General features: G+C 41.2%; 1 protein-coding gene and 1 non-coding gene across 4 annotated transcripts in view; both read left to right on the forward strand.

Moving 5' to 3' along the window:
• Nucleotides 1-2,969: 2,969 nt before the first annotated feature.
• The window catches only part of PRKAA1 (protein kinase AMP-activated catalytic subunit alpha 1), a 40,185-nt gene continuing 21,762 nt past the window's right edge, over nt 2,970-21,392 (forward strand). For 2 of the 3 annotated variants that reach the window (XM_055245437.2, XM_055245438.2), the window contains exon 1: nt 2,994-4,289. In XM_055245437.2, coding sequence (XP_055101412.1) covers nt 4,163-4,289 — 127 coding nt within the window. In that variant the 5' untranslated portion in view covers nt 2,994-4,162. Of the gene's footprint in view, nt 4,290-21,392 lie in introns of all 3 variants that reach the window. The other variant, XM_055245440.2, reaches the window with a different exon arrangement.
• Nucleotides 12,134-12,261, forward strand: LOC129465085 (small nucleolar RNA SNORA57). The gene has a single exon (XR_008651863.1). It is a non-coding gene; the product is annotated as a small nucleolar RNA SNORA57 (small nucleolar RNA).

Raw genomic sequence — 21,392 nt, forward strand, 5'->3', positions numbered from 1 at the left:
TGTGCCTGGGTGGCCTCCCTTTTTTTGTGTGTAGAAAACATCATCTCTTAATACTTCTCCACAAACAGATTCAAGTTAAAGCTTTGGCAGATCTCCACAGATAAAGGTTATCCTGACCTCTCATAATGGTCTTTAGCACCATATATGTTTTTATTTTTATTTATTTTTTAAGAGATAGGGTCTTGCTCTGTCACCCAGGCTGGAGTACAGTGGCATAATCATAGCTCACTGCAGCCTCTACCTCCTGAGCTCAACTGATCCTCACACCTCAGCCTCCAAAGTACCTATGACTATAGGTGTGCACCACCAGACTCAGCTAATTTTGAATTTATATTTTTTTGTAAAGACAGAATCTCCCTACATTGCCTAGACTTGTGTTTTTATTATAGCACCTATAACATTGCTTTGTCTCCTATTAGAAGGGAGAACCATGTTCCTTTGTTTTTTAAGTCCCTAGGATCTAGCAAACTGCCCAGTACATAGCGTTTGTTTAACAAAAATAAAATATTAGTTACAATGTAGCTACAAGTAAGCTAAGGAAATATTAGGCTGCATTAATAGCAGTGTAGTACTCAGAAGTTTTAGTTCCAGCCACCATATTTAGAGATAGTCATTGGAGAAGTTTAATATCCACCTGGAAGTGTACAGTCTAGTAATGCTGTAATGACCTTGAGAAGAAAAGACTCCAAGGAGGCACCTGCTCCCTTACAATGTCTAAAGGGCTAGAGAGGAAGCAGCTAACTGCTAACCACACAGTTCCTCCATGAGGCTGGACATTCTCCACCACAGTGTTGCTATGTCTTCATCAGTGCTGAGATGTACTGTAATTTATTTGTACTAATAAAAGCTACAGTACTTAAGTTTGCAAACAATTTACTTTTTCCCTACTTTTTTTTTTTTGAGACGGAGTTTTACTTTTGTTGCCCAGGCTGGAGTGCAATGGCACGATCTCAGCTCACTGCAACCTCTGCCTCCCGGGTTCAAATGATTCTCCTGTCTCAGCCTCCTGAGAAGCTGGGGTTACAGGCACATGCCACCACACCCAGCTAATTTTGTATTTTTAGTAGAGACCGGGCTTCTCCATGTTGGTCAGGCTGGTCTCGAACTCTTGACCTCAGGTGATCTGCCCGCCTCGGCCTCCCAAAGTGCTGGGATTACAAGTGTCAGCCACTGTGCCCGGTCTGCTTTTCCCCCACTTAAACTAAAAAGGAGTCAAGTAAGTATACTTCTATAGGCCAGGCTTGGTGGCTCATGCCTGCTGTCCTAGCACTTTGGGAGTCTGTGGTGGGAGGATCGCTTGAGGCCAGGGGTTCTAGACTGGCCTCGTTAATATAGGGAGATCCCCATCTCTACAACAAATGAAATGAAAAATAGTCGGGTGTGGTGGTGTGCACTGTAAGTCCTAGCTACTCTCTCGAGGCTGAAGTAGGAGGAATGCTTGAGGCCAAGAGTTTGAGGTTATAGTGAGCTGTGATCTAACCACTGCACTCTAGCCTGGGCAACAGAAGAAGTGCCTCTTTAAAAAAAGAAGTTACTTCTCTAGTGTAACTCCTGCCCACTTATATTCCAATACATTTTACTGAGATGGGGTAGAGTTACAACAGATAGGTCAGGAAACTGAGAGTAAGCCACAGTCTACCTTATCTTTGCTTTCCCTGGTAGAATGTTGAGTATGTGAATATTCTCTCTCCTGGATGGGTGGGGGATGGTGGAATATAGATGACTGCTACTGTAGACCATGAGCTCTTTCAAGGTAGGGACCATGACTTTTCGTTTTTTAGAAAAATGAAATTTTCTATAGCGTCTGGCAGTTAACAAAAGCTTGAAGAATGAAGGAAGTGAACATTTGGGGATAGATCAATGGGAGAATGAAAGGAAGACAGGGTGGAAGAAAATGTGACAAAAAATTTAAAAAGGTAATTAAGAGAAAAAGCAAAGGAATACAGGAGGCTTCTTAAGACAGTAGTCTTACAAACAGTGAATTGGATTCAGTTTTTAACTCAACATGAATGGAAACAAAACCAAAATTAAAACACTGAGCAATTAAAGCTGCTTTAAACAGAGACTATGGGAAACTGGATAAGATGATGTCTAAGTTTCTATCCAATTTTTTGATCTATAATTCTAGGTTTTATCTCCCCAACAATGCTTTTAAGTGTAAATGCCATTTAATGACTATTTATTAAATAGGATTATAATCTACAACAGCACAAAGCAGAAACAAACCGATGTTTCTACTAAAAAAAAAAAGGTTATGTTACTTTGTTGAGTTTTCATAGTTTCATGAAGAGACTGGCAAATGGATTTGCAAAACCCAGCTTCAGTTTATTCCCTTGCAACATGCTCAGTGAGTAGTACACAGCTGAGGTACTTTGCGATCTTTTCCTTTTTTTTTTTTTCTCCTAGGGGCACTCTCCCACCCTTGGGCCTGAGAAGAGATGTTGTCAGATCTTTTTCTTTCAGGTTAGAAGAAATGGCAGAACTTTCCTGGGTTAAATTCTAGATATAATAAAAACTTAAAGTAATTTAAGGTGCTATTTGGGGAGGGGAGGGAGTTTAAGGTTCCCTGCCCAACACGGGAATCCAGAGAGCTATTTCTGTTTTACAGAGATCCAAAATCCAAAAATTCTGCTTTACAGAGATGCCTTGTGTAGAAACTCACAAGGCAAACAGATAAAAGTGAAAAAGCCAGACACCAAAAGTTACAACAGTAACCACTATAACCACCTGCCCCCCAAATACATCAGTAATCAAAGATTTCTTAACTTTTTGCCCTTCAAACAATGTGCAGTCCTCAATACAGTAGGAACTTGATTAAGGCTAGCTGGAACTGTTTCCTGCTTATCTGGTGTAATTCTAAGCTCAAAGGCAGAAACTTTTGCTTCCCCTGCAATATCTTCCTTGGAACAAAACAGTGCCTAATGCGTGTTACTTTGATTTCAGAAACAGAGAGGCGAAAATCAGGAGAGTTGGGTAATTGATTTTTGTGGGATTAAAAATGACATTTTTAGTTTTTTTCTTTTTTTATACTCTTTTCATAAAGGTACAATTTTTTTGGGGGCCACTGACATTGGCCCAATGCTATGACATTCCAAAATTGAGAGAATATAAACTTTTTAAAACAGAACACTTGATTTTGACTACTAATTAGAGGAGTGGAATTGAGTAACAAACTCAAACATTTTATGAAAAATAAGCAGACTTTATGCTATGGTATGGTTCCATTTATGTTTATATAATAGACTAAGTATTACTCATTACAAGTACAATAAATATTTGTTGATCCGGTTGATGTAGCCGTTAAGCCTTGTTCTCAGTCCAGTGAACGTATACATTTTACTGATAATCTAAAAGTATTAATTCCTATACACCAAAAGATCTGCGTATCATCCCCCTCTTGGAAAACATATTCACTTGCACATATCCCCGGCCTGCTCCTCGCAACAAAGCTTGCTTTGGGGAGGAAATTTCAGGATCACCTCCAGAAGAAAACACTGACAGCGTTCCTAGAGCCATCGTGGTGCCCACTAGCAACTTACGGGCTCCAAGCGAAAAAAGAGCGCGGGTTCGTGGGGAGGGGGGGCGGGAAGCGGGAAACTCCATCACAGACGCAAGTGAAAACTCCTGCGGCTTCTAGATTCCATCCCAGAAGGAAAGATGAAAACCAAGGTTAGAAAGCAGTGGCAGGGCGGTGTCCCCTGCCTTGCTTTAATTCACGCGGCTCTCGTTAACAAGCCACAGATCTGCATCACTCAAGCGGGCTTCCCAGTCCTCATCTCCCCTCTGGAGTCACCCGGAGAAGGCTCTTCTCCGACCGCAGAGTGGTAATTAGGGGAGATCGCAGCGGGCAGAAACTCCGCCAGAGGAGAAAGGAGCCTGGGGGCGACGGTCCGCCTAATCGTTCCAGGAAGCCCCTCCGCGTGCCGGTGGGCGGGCGCCCAGGCCCGAGGATGCGGGGCGAGGAGGCGGGTACTGGTGATTCTCCTGGCAGCCCCCGCCCGCCCCGCCAGGGGGAGCGTCTGCGCCCGACGGCGGCTGCGGGCCTGCGCTGGCGGCGCAGGGCGGTGGCTCGGCTCGGCGGCTGCCCTCCCGCGTCCCCACCCCCTCCCCGCCCGCCCCCGGCGCGGCCCTTCCCGCCCCCTCCGCCCCCTCCCGCAGCGCCATGCGCAGACTCAGTTCCTGGAGAAAGATGGCGACAGCCGAGAAGCAGAAACACGACGGGCGGGTGAAGATCGGCCACTACATCCTGGGTGACACGCTGGGGGTCGGCACCTTCGGCAAAGTGAAGGGTGAGAACCCGCGGGACGAGGCTTGGCCCCAGCTGGGGAGCCGCACGACTTCCGCTTTCCGCACCTCTTCATCTTCCCCCGCCCGCTGCGTCCCTTCTTTCCAGGGCTGGGCAGCCCCTGTCCCGGATCCTGCGGGAGCTCTCCCCAACCGCCGCGGGGCTGCGGCGCGGCCAGCACAGGCCGGGTGGGGGTGGGGGTGGGGTGGGGGCCAGTCGCCATGGCGACGGCGCCGCGGCCGGAGGGGCTGGTAGGTGCGAGGGGCTGGGATGCGAAGGTGCAAACTTTCCCAGGCGGGGCAGGCGGGCGGCGCGGCGCGCTCTGGGTGCTGGGAGGGGGCACCGGGCGCGATCCCCGGGGAGGCGGCCTCTTGTGCGCCCGGGTTGTGCTCCCTTGGCTCAGGGCCAGCCCATCGCTTCCTTGGCGGTCCTCGGCGTTGTCCGTATTTCCGTCCTCTGTAGGAGGCTGTCGATTTACCGGCCCCTGCTGTTTCCCGAGTGCGAAATGTGTTTCCGCAGAAGTAAGGTTTCTTTGTGGGTAGCCTACATCATTTTTTTTAAAGGCCATGTCGTCGGAAAAGATCACTGGTTTCCTTCGGAGCAGTTAGTGAATATAAACTGGTTCAGTATTTGCGATGCATGGTTTACGTTCTGAATGAGACTGTGCCTTTAGTGTTTCCGAATTAACAGGAGTTTCTCCTTGCGAAACTTGGTTGTTAGTTCAGATGTTGCCTCCAGATAGTATTTATTACTTTATTAGTACAGTTCGTTTCCACTTATTTTCAAAGGTTATTTGTATTCTAATAAACGCTTTAAGTGCACATCATTTGAACTTTTGTTTTAAGAAAGGTGTATTGGGTGCATTGTACACCATTCGGGTGAAGGGTACGCTAAAAGCCCAGACTTCACCACTATGCAGTTCATCTATGTAACCAAAAGCCACTTGTACCCCTAAAGCTATTGAAATTAAAAGAAAAGTGTGGACTCTTTCAAAACAATATTCTGGAAATAAGCTTGCTTTACAGTCCACCAATTCTGGCAAAAAACGTTTAATTGCAAGTTTTGTGAGGCATGATTTTTTTTTCTTTAACATATTTGACTTTGCTCTAAGGGATGCAGAGAAAGGAAGTTTGGAACTGATAAAAATAATTCATGCATTGGCTTTGGATAAATAATAGACTGACTTGCATATACTGAGTTCTTGGTAAATATTGACTTGAAAGAAAAAAAGTTTGCCAAAGTCTGTACGGTAACTCAACTGAGCCTTACTCTTCCAGAGCTAAACGTTTTCTGATTTTATTTAGGGTTAGAAGAGAAGAACCTTTCCTTCCCTTGTCATTTTCTGAGTCATAGACTTGGAAAATTGTTGTATATCCCACAGGGAAGCAACTGCCTGAACCTTCTTATGAAAATCGGCAAGGTGGACAATGTCAGGAGGAAGTAAGGAGCAAATGCCAGAATTGGGTAATAACAGCTGTTAGGACAGGTCCATATAAGGCCAGTAAGATGTTTCTTACCCTGGAAGTTTTAACTTTATCTTTGGCTATGATATTTCTTGTTAGCAATTACAAACTGCTTTTTAGTTTACAAGTGTTTGTAAAAAAAAAAAAAAAAATTTTCATTTTTGCCCCCACCCCTTCCCAGAGTTCTGCCTGGATTAGGGTGTTCATCATTCCCCTAATATAGACTTGAATGCTTGCATGAAGTCGGGTCTTTTTTTTTTTTTCTTTTTTCTTTTCTTTTTTTTCCCGAGACGGAGTCTTGCTCTGTTGCCCAGGCTGGAGTGCCGTGTGGTGCGAACTTGGCTCATTGCAACCTCCGCTTCCCGGGTTCAAGCAGTTCTCCTGCCTCAGCCTCCTGAGTAGCTGGGATTACAGGCGCCCACCACCACACCCGGCTAATTTCATATTTTTAGTAGAGATGGGGTTTCACCATGTTGGCCCGGCTGGTCTCGAGCTCCTGACCTCAGGTGATCTACCTATGTCAGCCTCCCAAAGTGCTGGGATTACAGGCGTGAGCCACCGTGCCCGGCCAGGTCTATTTTCGTATTTGCTAAGTGGTTTTTGGCATGGCAGGTAGTAAAGCAAGAAGAGATTTTTCATCTTCTGGATTTGATCTGTGATATGGCTGTGACATGAATGTCTCCAGTGACTTTGCTGTTTCTTAACCTTCACTTCTCCACCCACATGAACTTCTCTTGGATTACCATATTCTGTTAAAGTCAACAAACTCTCCAAATGTACAAAGGCCAATATTAGTCCAAGGATCATAGGTTTCATAGATATGGTTAAATCTGTTCATAATCACATTTGTTGATGTTGATCAGAATCTTTAACCTGTTCATTTTTTAAGTTAACAGTTGGGATGCTTTTTGCCACAAGTAATAGAAAATCCAGCTTCACCTAGTAAAGAACTTATCTGTGGTTTTCTCTCCACAGATAAGTCCTTCCAGCAGGGAAGGCCAGCATACCTCTTATGAGTCTCATTGGCTCATCCAGTCCCTCTGGCTAGGAATGCCATGTGCCAATTGGCTTATGCTTGTATTCCTAAGCAGGCATTAGCAAGGAGGATGGCATTGCCCTTGAAGGAATATGACCCACCCTTTGATGTGTGTGTGCAAGAGAGGTGGGCGGGTGGGAGACATCTTCTTTTTTTAAAAATTTGTTTTATTTTTTAAATTTTTCTTTAAGTTATTGGGGTACAGATGGTATTTGGTTGCATGAGTAAATTCTTTAGTGGTGATTTGTGAGATTTTGGTGCACCCATCACCCGAGCAGTATACACTGCATCATATTTGTAGTCTGTTATCCCTCACCCCCCTCCCACTCTTCAAGTCCCCAGAGTCCACTGTATCATTCTTACGCCTTTGAGTCCTCATAGCTTAGCTCCCACATATCAGTGATTAGAACATACTATGTTGGTTTTCCATTCCTGAGTTACTTCACTTAGTATAATAGTCTCCACTCTTATCCAAGTCACTGCAAATGCTGTTAATTCATTCCTTTTTTATGGCTGTGTAGTATTCCATCGTGTGTGTGTGTGTGTGTGTGTGTGTGTGTGTGTGTGTGTGTGTATACACCACAGTTTCTTTATCCATACGTTGAGTGATGGGCATTTGGATTGGTTCCACAATTTTGCAATTGTGAATTGTGCTGCTATAAACATGCATGTGCAAGTATCTTTTTTAAATAATGACTTCTTTTCAGAAGGGATTGCTGGATCAAATGGTAGTTCTACTTTTAGTTCTTTAAGGAATATCCACACTGTTTTCCATAGCAGCTGTACTAGTTTACATTCCCACCAGCAGTGTAGAAGTGTTCCCTGTTCACCCTTTTCAACAAATGGTGCTGGGATAATTGGCCAGCCACATGTAGGAGAATGAAACAGGATTCTCATCTCTCAACCTTATACAAAAATCAACTCAAGATGGATTAAGGACTTAAACCTAAGACCTGAAACTGTAAAAATTCTAGAAGATAACATTGGAAAAACCCTTCTAGACATTGGGTTAGGCAAGGATTTAATGACTAAGAACCCAAAAGCAAATGCAATAAAAACAAAGATAAATAGCTGGGACCTGATTAAACTGAAGAGCTTTTGCACAGGAAAAGGAACAGTCAGCAGAGTAAACAGACAACCCACACAGTAGGAGAAAATCTTCCTAATCAATACATCTGAAAAAGGACTAATATCCAGAATCCACAATGAACTCAAATAAATCAGAAAAAAACAAACAGTCCCATCAAAAAGTGGGCTAAGGACATGAATAGACAGTTCTCAAAAGAAGATATACAAATGGCCAACAAACATGAAAAAATGCTCAGCATCACTAATGATCAGGGAAATGCAAATCAGAACCACAATGTGATACCACCTCACTCCTGCAAGAATGGCCATAATCAAAAAATCAAAAAGCAGTAGATAGATGTTAGTGTGCATGTGGTGAACAGGGAACAGTTTTTTTTTTTTTTTTTTTTTTTTTTTTTTTTTTGGAGACAGTTTCACTCTTGTCACCCAGGCTGGAGTGCATTGGCGCAATCTCAGTTCATTGCAACCTCTGCCTCCCGGGTTCAAGTGATTCTTCTGCTCCAGCTTCCCTAGTAGCTGGGATTACAGACGTGTACCACCACATCCTACTAATTTTTGTATTTTTAGTAGAGGTGGGGTTTCACCATGTTGGCCAGGCTGGTCTCGAACTCCTGACCTCAGGTGATCCCACCAGCCTCGGCCTCCCAAGGTGCTGGGATTACAGGCCTGAACCACTGTGCTGGGTCGGGAGACATCTTCTAAGTACTTGGATAGTGTGGGGGGACAGGGTAGACACCTACACATAAATGGGTGTTGTTAGGAGAGAGAAAGGGGGACATGGATACTCAGTGAACAGGCAGAAATGGCCACTATCGTGGTGATGTTGGTAATTAACACCAACAGCCTTAATTATGCAAGAGTTCTTGCAAATAATAGGGTTAGCCATATATTTAGACAAGTTGGAATAAAGAAAGCTTTAAAAATTAGTTACACATATTGGTAAATTTAACATGAAGAGGGATCTAATAAAATATATGATACTGATAATGCACAAAAAGTCTCAGTATGATATTCCAGGCTTATAGGAAATTTAATTTTGCGGGGAGAGTAGGCTGGAAGTTCGGAGTGATTGTTTCCTGTTATAGGCCAAAAAATTTGTTTGGTTACTTAGTGGTAGCATTTTGAGAGGAAAGTTTACAGAAAACTAGGGTTATTTTGTGATTATGCTTGAATTGTCTTTGTTGTTTCCAAGGCATCTTTTTTTTTTCCTTCTACTTATCAAGATGTTAGGTTCCATGCCCTTGTGGGCCTTCCCTCTGCCCAAAAAAAGCATGGATGAGCAAAGAGTCATATCATTAAAATGGCAGTCTTTGTTAGTTTTTGTAGAGAAGATGATCTCTTTGGTAGGCTGGGTATATCTTCGGCAAATGAGTTGTTTATACATATAAACTATTAAGTTGGTAAGTCTTTCTTTTTTTTTTGAGATGGAGTTTCACTCTTGTCGCCCAGGCTGGAGTGCAATGGTGCGATCTCAGCTCACTGCAACTTCCACCTCCTGGGTTCAAGCGATTCTCCAGCCTCAGCCTCCCAAGTGGCTGGGATTATAGGCGCCCACCACTACGCCCAGCTAATTTTTTTTTGTATTTTTAGTAGAGATGGGGTTTCACCACGTTGGCCAGGTTAGTCTTGAACTCCTGACCTCAGGTGATCCACCCACCTCAGCCTCCCAAAGTGCTGGGATTACAGGCATGAGCCACCAAGCTTGGCCTAAGTTCGTAAGTATTTCTGTGTAAAACTGCAATTTCAGCTACATAGGTAACTGTACTCCTTGTGAATGAATCATAGTAGAAGTTATTTAAAAATTCCTTTAAGTAAAAAATATAAACATGAACTAGAGCTATATACATCAGTGTGAATGAATCTTAAAAATATAAGGTTAGACCTCGAAAGCAAGTGCATAAGAATATGTATAGTCTGCTGTTATTTATATAAATTTTAGAAACCTACAGAACCACTCATACAATGCTGGTAGAGTATAAATTGGTATCCTACCTCTACATGAGAGAGTGACAGCATTTATTAAATTTAACCTAACAATTCAACTTCTAGGAATTATTCTATAGATGTACTCATGTGTATGAAATAATGGGTTATTTGTTGCCATATTGTTGTAAATATTAATACAAAACTTTCGAAGTAACCTTTCTAATAGTGTAATAGTTATGGTTTATCCATATAGTGAAATACCTTGCAAACATTAAGGAAGAAAAAGGGAGAAACTTTGTATATTTTAGAGAACAATTTCCAAGGTGTATTTTTAAGAGGAAAAAGTAGAACAGTGTGTTCAATATGCCTACCACTTATGTATAAAAGGCAGGGGCAAATCTGTATCTTAAGTGTGACTGCTTTTATATATAGAGTGTGTCTGTTTAAAGATACACACAAGACTGGTTACGTTAGTTGCTCAGTATAGGGGACTAGGTACAGGAGGACATTGCGTTGCACTGTGGATGCTTTTGTACTTTTGAATTGTGTGTATAGTGCAGGTATTGTGTTCTCAAAATATATACAATGACATTTGTAAAAATAAACATGAAAAATAATGTTACTATATTTTTTATAGATTCATACCCATGTAAAAATATATAAATGTGGGAAACACAAACACCAAATTCAGAATAGTGGTTACTTCTGAGGACAGATGAAGGATAAGGGAATCTGGGAGGAGTCATGCAGGGCTTGAGTTGTATCTGTAATGTTTTGTTGCTTAAGCTGATGGTGGCTCATGGGTATTTGGAATGCCCTTGGTGTGCTTGAAATGTTTTGTTTGCTTTCTTAAATTACCATCTATAGCTTTTAAAGCCCACCCTTCCCCAGGATTAAGCTATTTCCTTAATACGTTTTTATTCTTTCAATTTTAAAGTGGGAATGAAATGGTTAGGTGTCTAGAATATCTTTAGTAGCTATTTCTATCTTTGCTGCTTCTCTGTCCTATTAAAATCCTCTGTTTCAACGTATGATCTTGTTTCCCTTCAGGATTATATATCTAATTAGAAGAGCATTTGTTACAATGTTATGCAGTTAGACAAAGTTCCCTTTAGATAGCAATAGCCTGGTTGTTAGCTAATATTTAGTTGACTAATCTGCTATTCTTGTGAGGGAATGCTGGTAACATTTGCTCTGAGTAACGTGCAAGTCTTCCGTTTCATTTAAAAGCAAAACCTTAGCACTATTCTAAAAACTGACAGTCTGAAGAATAAAGTTTGAATTTTGAAAAAGGGGGGAATCCCTTAGTAGTGCATATGCCTGACAAAGTCCATTTACTACATTCATTGATTGACTATGGAACAGCATTTAGTTTGGCTACAACTGAGTTTACTCACTGGGGAGAATATTTAGCCTGGTTTTGAGAAAACAGTTTAGTTTCTGATACCATGCCAAGCCCTTTGTCCCTCTCACTGCACAGTGATGGTTGGGAGAGTGGATAGGTCAAAAGACTTGGGAGTCAGAAGACCTGTCCCAACTTGATCACAATAGCTTTACTTCCACAACTTACAGAATCTTTTAGAGCCTCAGTTTCTTTATCTGTAAAAGACAGTACCTCCATCATAGGTTTATGCTCAAATGTGATAATGTGAGTGTCTCCTAAGCTATTAGATGCCATGTTTTAAAAAGTACTATGCTACTGAAGGCTGGGCGTGGTGGCTCATGCCTGTAATCCCAGCACTTTTGGGAGGCCAAGGCGGGCGGATCACGAGCTCAAGATACTGAGACCATCCTGGCCAACATGGTGAAACCCCATCCCTACTAAAAATACAAAAATTAGCTGGCTGTGGTGGCGTGCGCCTGTTGTCCCAGCTACTCGGGAGGCTGAGGCAGGAGAATTGCTTGAACCCCGGAGGCGGAGATTGCAGTGAGCCGAGATTGTGCCACTGCACTTCAGCCTGGCGACAGAGCGAGGCTCCATCTCAACAACAACAACAAAAAACAAAAAAAGAGAAAGAGTTGACTCCTGATAGACTATGAAGGCTGGGATACAAATTCAAAAAGCGGAAAACCACATGAGCTGGAACATTCTAGGCAGGGAGCAAAAAGCCCTATCCTGCTAAATGACTCCTACTGCTGTCGCTGTGTGAGGGTATAAAGAGCAGTTGATACTCATAAGTTAACATTTGTTTGGTTCCCAGTCTTCATGTACAGTGTGTTCCATTTAAGAAGTCATGATCATGTGTAGTACAATTAGAAAACCTGTTTTCAAAAAATATTACTTTTGTTAACTTGTTAATTTTAATGGTGAATATCATAGTTTAGAAAATCCACCCTCCTTTTCTTGTCGGACTGAGTGTGTGGTCCTCCTCCTGTTATGTATGGAGGCAGAGGGAAAGGGCTCCGGCCCCCTCAAAATCATGTCTTTGGTGCCAGACGGTTCTGTTCTCAGTGGCCTGGATACTGAACTTCTCTGAGCAGGGCAGAACTGAGATCCAGTAGGCTCCTCCCCAGGATGCCTATGCTTTCTCATTTGATTTCAGGTCTCCTCTTTCGCTTCCTATTGCAACCAATGAAGGCCATTCCTACCATGAGTAAATAAAAAAGAAAATCTATCTTCAGTAAATAACAATTGTATATATTTATGCGGCACAATGTGATGTTTTGATACATGTATACATTCTACACTCATCAAATCAGGCCAAGTAGTATATCCGTCTCCTCAAATATTTATCATTTCTTTGTGGTGAGAACATTTAAAGTTCCCTTTTTTAACTCTTTTGAAAAATTAATATATTTACTGTAATCATGATGCTATGCAATACAATACCAGGATCCTGTTCCTCCTGACTGTAATTTTATGTAGCCATTGGCCAATATCTTCCTTTTTCCCTCCAGCCCCACTTACCCCAGCTACTGGTAATCACCATTCTACTCTCTACTTCTGTGAGTTTTTTTTTAGATTCCAAATATAAGTGAGTCTCAGACACCTCTGACATACTGATTTCAGTTCCTTTGGGTATGTACTCAGTAATGGGATTGCTGGATCATGTAGTAATTCTATTTTTAGTTTTGTGAGGAACCTCTACACTGTTTTACAAAATGGCTGTATTTATAGTTTCACCAACAGTGTATAAGTGTTCCATTTCTCTGTGTCCTTGCTAACACTTGTCTTTCACCTGTTTGATAATAGCCAGCCTAACAGGTGTGAGGTGATACCTTATTGTGGCTTTCATTTGCATTTCTCTTATGATTAGAGATGTTCAGCATTTTTTCATCTATCTGTTGGCCATTTGTTTGTCTTTTTTTTTATTTTTATTTTTGAGACAGTGTCTCACTGTGTTGCCCAGGCTGGAGTGCAGTGGCATGATCATGGCTCACTGCAGCCTTGACCTCCTGGGCGCAAGCGATCCTCCCACCTCTGCCTCCCAAGTAGCTGGGACTACAGGCATACACCACCACACCTGGCTAATTTATGTATGTTTTATAGAGACAGTGTCTCACCATGTTGCTTAGACTGGTCTTGTACTCCTGGGCTCAAGTGATCCACCCGCCTCGGCCTCCCAAAGTGCTGAGATTACAGGCATGAGCCACCGTGCCTGGCCGGATATTAGGTATATATCTGATGCATGATTTGTAAATACGTTTTCTCAGTCTTTGGGTTGTCTCTTCACTCTATTTGTTTTTGCTTGTTTGTTTGTTTTTTTGAGATGGAGTCTCCCTCTGTTGCCTAGGCTGGAGTGCAATGGCGTGATCTTGGCTCACTGCAACCTGTGCCTCCCGGGTTCAAGCGATTCTCCTGCCTCAGCCTCATGAGTAGCGGGACTACAGGTGTGCACCACTATGCTCAGCTAATTTTGTATTTTTAGTAGAGATGGGGCTTCACCATGTTGGTCAGGCTGGTCTCGAACTCCTGACCTCGTGATCCGCCTGCCTTGGCCTACCAAAGTGTTGGGATTATGCGTCTGGCCTGTTTGTTTTTTGCTGTACAGAAGCGTTTTAGTTTGATGTCATCCCATTTGTTTATTATTGCTTTTGTTGCCTGTGCATTAGGGGGTCATATCCAAGAAATCATTGCCCAAACCTGTGTCATGGAGCTTCTCGCCTAGGTTTTCTTTTAGTAGATTTGTAATTTCAGGTCCTAAATTTAATCCATTTTAAGTTGATATTTGTTAAGGGGTGAGATAAGGGTCCATTTCCATTCTTCTGTATGTGGCTATCCAGTTTTTCAAATGACATTATTGAAGAGACTGTCCTTTCCCCATTGTGTAGTCTTGGCACCTTTGTCAAAAATCCACTGATTATAGATATATGCATTTATTCTGGGCTATCCATCCTATTCCATTGGTTGACATGTCTGTTTTTATGTCGGTGCCATGCTGTTTTAATTACTATAGGTTTGTAATATATTTTCAAACATGGTAGTGTGATGCCTCCAGCTTTGTTCTCTTTAGGCCTAGAGTCTATTTTGTCTGAAATAAGTATAGCTATCTCTCTTCTCTTTTTGTTTGCATTTGTATAGAATATCTTTTTCAGTCCCTTCATTTTCAGTCTATGAGTGTCTTTTATGGTGAAGTGAGTCTCTTTATAGGCAGCGTAGAGTTGGGTCTTGTTTTTTATCCATTTAGCCACTCCATGCCTATTGTTTGGAGAATTTAATCTGTTTACATTCGAAGTAATTATTGATAGGTAAGGACTTAGTAGTGCCATTTTGTTAATTGTTTTCTAGTGTTTCTGTAGAACCTTTGTTCCTTTCTCTATTACTTTCCCCCTTTGTGGCTCGATTGCTTTCTGTAGTGGTCCACTTTGGATTTTTTCTTTTTATCTTTTGAAAAAGCAAAGACTTTTGCTTTGTAGTTACCCTGTGGCTTACACAAAACATCTTATAACTGGTATACAAGCTGATAACAAGTTAACTTTGATCACATACACAAATTCTACATTTTTACTCCCCCTCCTCCATGTTTTATGTTCATGATGTCACAATATACATTTAAAAAATAATTTGTATCTTTAACAAATTACTGTAGCTTTATTATTATTATTATTATTTTTTTGAGACGGAGTTTCACTCTTGTTGCTGGGACTGGAGTGCAATGGCGTGATCTTGGCTCACCCCAACCTCCACCTCCCAGGTTCAAGCTATTCTGCTGCCTCAGCCTCCTGAGTAGCTGGGATTACAGGCATGCGCCACCACGCCCGGCTAATTTTGTATTTTTAGTAGAGATGGGGTTTCTCCATGTCGGTCAGGCTGGTCTCAAACTCCCAACCTCAGGTGACACGCCCGCTTTGGCCTCCCAAAGTGCTGGGATTACAGGTGTGAGCCACCGCGCCTGGCTAGCTTTAACTATTTTTAATAGTTTTCTCTTTTAACCTTTATACTAGATATACAATTGATTTACTCACCACCATTACAGTATTAGTGTGTTTTGGGTTTGACAGTATACTTACTTTTTCCAGTGAGTTTTATACTTCTCATGTTTTCCTGTCACTCATTAGTGTCTTCTTTCTTCAGCTTGAAGAACTTCCTTTACCATTTCTTTTTCTGTTTCTTTTTGTTTGTTTGAGACAAAGTCTCACTTTGTTGCCCAGGCTAGAGTGCAGTGGTGAGATCTCCGCTCACTGCAACCTCTGCCTGCTCTATTCAAGCGATCCTCCCACTCAGCCTCCCAAGTAGCTAGGATTACAGTCGTGCACCACCACTCGCAGCTATTTTTTTTTTTTTTTTGTATTTTTAGTAGAGACAGGGTTTCACCATGTTGGCCAGGCCAGTTTTGAACTCCTAACCTCAAGTGCTCCTCCTGCCTCGGCCTCCCAAGGTGCTGGGACTACAGGCGTGAGCCACCATGCCTGACCACTGTTTTTCATTCTTTATCCTTTTTTCTTCCTCAGATTGTATGATTTCCAGTGGCCTGTCTTCTAATTACTAATCTTTTCTTCTGCTTGATGTAGCCTGTGGTTGAACCCCTTTATTGAATTTTTCAGTTCAGTTATACTATTCCTCAGCTCTATGATTACTGTTTGGTACTTCTTTAGAAAATCCACTTTTCAACTGATAAACTAACTATATCCGTTTCTAGGGTTGCATAACAATGCCACAGACTCAGTGACTTACCGCAACAGAAAATTATTCTTTGCCAGTACTGAAGGTCAGAAATTTGAAATCAAAGGGTCATCAGTGCCATGTTTCTTCTGAAGGCTCTAGTGGAGAATCTGTTCCTTGCCTCTTCCAGCTGCTGCTGATTTTTTTTTTTTTTTGGAGATGGAGTCTCACTCTGTCACACAGAATAGAGTGCAGTGGCGTGATCTCAGCTCACTGCAACCTCCACCTCCCGGGTTCAAGTGATTCTCCTGCCTCAGTCTCTCAAGTAGCTGGGACTATAGGCGTGTTCCACCACACCTGGCTAATTTTTTTATTTTTAGTAGAGATGGGGTTTCACCATGTTGGCCAGGCTGATCTCGAACTCCTGACCTCAGGTGATCTGCCCGCCTCTGCCTCCCAAAGTGCTGGGATTACAGGCGTGAGCCACCGTGCCCGGCCCTCTTCTAACTTTTTGTGGCTCCTGATGTTCCTTGGTTTGTGATAGCGTAACTCCAGTCTCTGCCTCTGTCTTCAAATGGCTGCACTCTCTTGCTCGCTAGCACTCATGCGCGCGCTCTCTCTCTCTCTCTGTGTGTGTGTGTGTGTGTGTGTGTGTGCTCTCCTCTTCTTGTAAGGATACCAGGCATTAGATATAGGGTTCACCCTAAATCCAGTAAGATTTCATCTTAAATCCTTCACTAGTCACGTCTGTAAAGATCCTATTTCCAAATAAGATAACAATCAGAGATTCTGGGTTGACATGGATTTTGTGGGGATATTATTCACTTCACTACACTTGTTTTTATATTTTGTATACTTTTAGTTTTATGCTTTCTTTCTTAGTTTTTGAGTAACTTTTAAATTGGTTTGATAGAATATATTAGTAACATGTCTGTGGGCTGGGTGTGGTGGCTCATGCCTGTAATCCCAGCACTTTGGGAGGCTGAGGGGGGCGGATCACCTGAGGTCAGGAGTTCAAGACCAGCCTGACCAACATGGTGAAACCCTGTCTCTACTAAACATACAAAAATTAGCCGGGCGAGGTGGTGGGTACCTGTAATCCCAGCTACTCGGGAGGCTGAGGTAGGAGAATCACTTGAACCCAGGAGGCAGAGATTGCAGTGAGCCGAGATCATGCCATTGCATTCCAGCCTGGGCAACAAGAGCGAAACTCTGTCTCAAAAAAAAAAAATAAATAAATAAAAATAAAAATAAAAATAAAATAAAATGTCTGTGGAATTCTACGACATTGAAATTGATATGAGGCAGGTTTTCAGTACACTGGATTCATGTTCTGATACAGGAAGGAGGTCATAGTAGCAGTGCCTGGCACACAGTAGGTGCTGGTACTCAAATATTTCTTTTTTCTTTTTTTTTTTTTTTTTTTTGAGATAGAGTCTTGCTCTGTCACCCAGGCTGGAGTGTGGTGGTGCGATCTTGCTTGTCTCACTGCAAGCTCCGCCTCCCGGGTTCACGCCATTCTCCTGCCTCAGCCTCCCAAGTAGCTGGGACTACAGGCGCCTGCCACCATGCCCGGCTGATTTTTTATATTTTTATTAGAGACGGGGTTTCACTGTGTTAGCCAGGATGGTCTTGATCTCCTGACCTCGTGATCCACCCGCCTCAGCCTCCCAAAGTGCTGGGATTACAGGCGTGAGCCACTGCACCCGGCCGTTCAAATATTTCTTGAATGAATGAATTTTGATGATAGAATGCATTTCTGGATAATTCTTATTAGTACAAGGAATTCAGTCTGTTCTTTTCAAAACTGTATATACATTAAGAATTTCTCTGATATGTTTAACTTCCATTTATGTTTTATTAAAAGGATGTGTTATGCTTACATGTCTTTCTGAGGATTATCTTTTTAAAAAAATCAAATTTCACTTACCATGTTCGGAAAAAGCATAACTTTTCGAGTCTGACCTGGGTTGAAGTTTTGGCTTTTCCACTCATTAGCTGTGTAACTTTGGGCAAGTTATTTCATCTTTCTGTGTCTCAATTTCCTGTAAGATATTGCTAATAATGCCAACTTTTCCAGGTTGGTGAGAGTATGTCATTATGTTTGGGTACAAAGTGAGTATGCTGCAAATATTAACTAGTAAGTTGTATACCTTAATTATGTATTGTAAAGGAACTAGATTTATGGTGTAAAAAATTGTTTTTGTTAAAAAAAGCCCTTGTTTATTAAAACTCACATCAAATTAAGTTGCTTTTTTCCTCTGTGTTCTTCTATGACCAAACAAGTGTTCCTATAGTAGGTGAAATCACTGTCAAGGATTGGTGTTATGTGTATATATGTCTGATAGTAATCTGCTGAACATTAACCAAAGTCAGGAAATGAGTTGAACTTTGGAAGGTAGAAATCTGAGGATTGGTGGTAGTGGTGGTGGGGTAGGAGTGGTGGAGCGGGTTGGAGGGATTGAAGTATATGGGAATGGAAGCTAGATACATTAAAATGACAGCTATTATTTATTTAGCACTTATGTACCTGGATAAAGGAATGCTATTGCATCTAAATGGATAGGGAGCAGTAGTCAGAGCTGAGATAAAGCTGGCTATTCAGAGATTAAAACAAATAATTCAGGGCTGATTAGATACAGATGGGGGAACAGGTCTGGGAGCAGTGGAAAATAAATAACCCTAAATAATAATGGCTACCATTTATTTATCAATCACTTCCTATGTGCCAGACATTGTGGAAAGTGCTTTACAAACACTATTTCATGTATCTGTTATAGTCACCCTTATGGAGTATGTGGTATTCTTATTTTACAGATGAGTAAATAGAAGGTTGTAGTTTCTTTAACTTGCCCAAGTCAAACATCTAGTAAGTAACTTCAAACAGGAATAAAACTGAGGTCTGTGCGACTATAAAATCTATGCTTTGTATACATACTGCTTTCACTTGTGCAACTGGAATTAGGGGTTCAACCCTATTTAACTCTACTCCCAAAAAAGGTGAATCTGCTAATACTACTTCTAATTGTTTTTTCCCCTTTGGAAATTTTTTTTTTGAGATAGAGTCTCGCTCTGTCGCCAGGCTGGAGTGCAGTGGCATGATCTCCGCTCACTGTAACCTCCCCCTCTCGGGTTCAAGTGATTCTCCTGCCTCAGCCTCCTAAGTAGCTGGGATTACAGGTGCGTGCCAACACGCCTGGCTAATTTTTTTGTATTTTTAGTAGAGATGGGGTTTCACCATGTTGGCCAAACTGGTCTCGAACTCCTGACCTGGTGATCCACCCACCTCGTCCTCCAAAGTGCTGAGATTACAGGCTTGAGCCACTGCACCTGGCCTTGGAAATTTTTTTTCTAACTGATAAGAATACAAAGCAGCAAGTAAAATTCAAAAAGGGATCACAGTGGAATAACTATTTTCATTTTAGCATATTACCATTTTTATATAAATTTCTTTGTGTAGCTAAAAATGTAAAATGCATATTTAATTTGTTTTTCACGTTTATAAGAACATTTTCTATAGTTTTCCTATGAGAGTCTGTTAGGTTGGAATAACAATGTGTTAAACAGTTCTCTGAAATTGGTCAGCCTTTTGTTCTTACATAATACACTGTAATGAACATATTTGTGCACATTTTTTTCATCAACATTTAAATCAGATTCTTAGAAGGAAAACTACAGATTAAAAAAAAAAGATCCTGATCATGTAATTTGTGTGTGTGTGTTTATGAATTTGAATGATCTGTTGGCATTGCTGTCAGTGCACCGCCTCTCTTCCTGCCACTGTGATATGATCATACTTTTGTGATTTCTTCTATTACTTCAAAAGGGAAGAAGTTATACCACCATACTTTAATTTGATGAAATGCTCAAGTATTAGAAAAAAGTTTTATGGTATATCTTGATTGGTTATGGATTTTGTTCTGTTTATTATGCCTTCTTTTGGCTTGTTGGGGGGCTACTGTTATTTACAGGTGGATTAATATTCTCCTCCGTATTACTCTTGAGTTAAATTATACTCAATTCCCTATTCCGTAGTTACCACCTTCCCTCCTATTTTTGCTAATTTCCTCCTTATTTTTTGCTATGTGTTCTATAAAATTTCCCATCACATTATTATTGCTACTACCTACTGTTTTCTAAATGATTTTAATTGTATTGTAAAATTCTTCTTGCTCTGCTCTGATTTCATACTTCCTATATTTTCTTATCACTCTGAAAATAGTTAATAAATTTTGCTAATACAATCATGCATTTCATGGATGAGTTTAATGTCTATTCATTTTTTTTTGTTTTATTCTTTTGTATTATAAGACTTTTTGCTTTTTCTCATTTTACTGTTATTTTTGTTATCATTACAGGCCGGGAAGGTCCCATAGCCCAGGTTGCTTTTGGTCAATACTGTTTTCCCCAGCAGCATTAACTGGCATGTAGGAGATGCTCAGTACATAATGCCAAAATAATGAATTTGAGAGAATGCTTTGAATTCCTATTCCAGTTCCTTATTAAATGACAGAATATATGTCCAGAGTTTTGGATAAGCTCTAATCGTTTCTTAAAGTTAATTGGGGTTGAAATTCAGTTGAGCAAGGTATCATAGGAGTTTGGTTGGTTTGTGATGGTTTGGGAGTTCAGGCCCAAATTGGATTCTGTCTTAGTATTCTTTGCAAGTCTGAGTCCACCAGTATTATCCAGTATTGTGGCTATTTCCCAGTCCTGTTTCAGCTGAGCAGCTATCAAGAGAAAGTCTGTGCCAAGCCAGAGCTTGGAGATTCTTGGAGGATGTGTTTAGTACCATGCTTAGGTTTTAACGTACTTGTTCTAAGAAAAAAGGTACTTCCTGAAGCAAGCTTTAACAGTCAAGTTGGCTGCTCTTAATCACATCTAATTAGTACTGGAGATTGGAGAAAGCCTTATTAGAAATTAGAATGTGCTTCATTTCCACAGTTGATTTCAGCTGTGATTATAGGGTTGCCTGCCTTCTTTCTCTTATACATTTCATACTACACCCCTATCCTCCTAATACAGTTATATCATACTTTTAAAAAAACCTATATTTGGTTTTTTCATAATTGTGGCTGTGTAAATACTATTTGCTAAGTCAGTATCTATGAGTATGTTTTATTTCTTACAGAACTTTAATTTTACTGGCATTCATGAATTATCTCATTTTTTTCATTTGTTTAATTTTTTTTACCTAAAGCTTAATTTCTCACATCTTCCAGTGCCTTTGTAAAATCCCTCAGAAATAACTATCTTGGATTCTCTGTCACATTCCTGTCTGGATTTGTGCCTTCTAGGCCTTCTCCATATCTGTTACTGTGACTTTGCTTCACCATTTTGAGATTCTCTTAGTTTTTCTCCTATATTGGATCTCTTCTTTACTGGATTCCATGCCATCTTTCTTGGGTTTCTTCCTGATTTTGATGGAATATATATTCTCCAGTAGGTTCCTGAGAAAGGGTGCACAAAGGTTAAATTTTTGGAGAGAGCCTCATGACTGTCTAAATTCTACTGGTGCTTATCATATCCCCAAAAGACCAAATCCCTAAT

Source organism: Symphalangus syndactylus, chromosome 16 (genome assembly GCF_028878055.3).
Source record: "Symphalangus syndactylus isolate Jambi chromosome 16, NHGRI_mSymSyn1-v2.1_pri, whole genome shotgun sequence".
NCBI lineage: Eukaryota > Metazoa > Chordata > Mammalia > Primates > Hylobatidae > Symphalangus > Symphalangus syndactylus.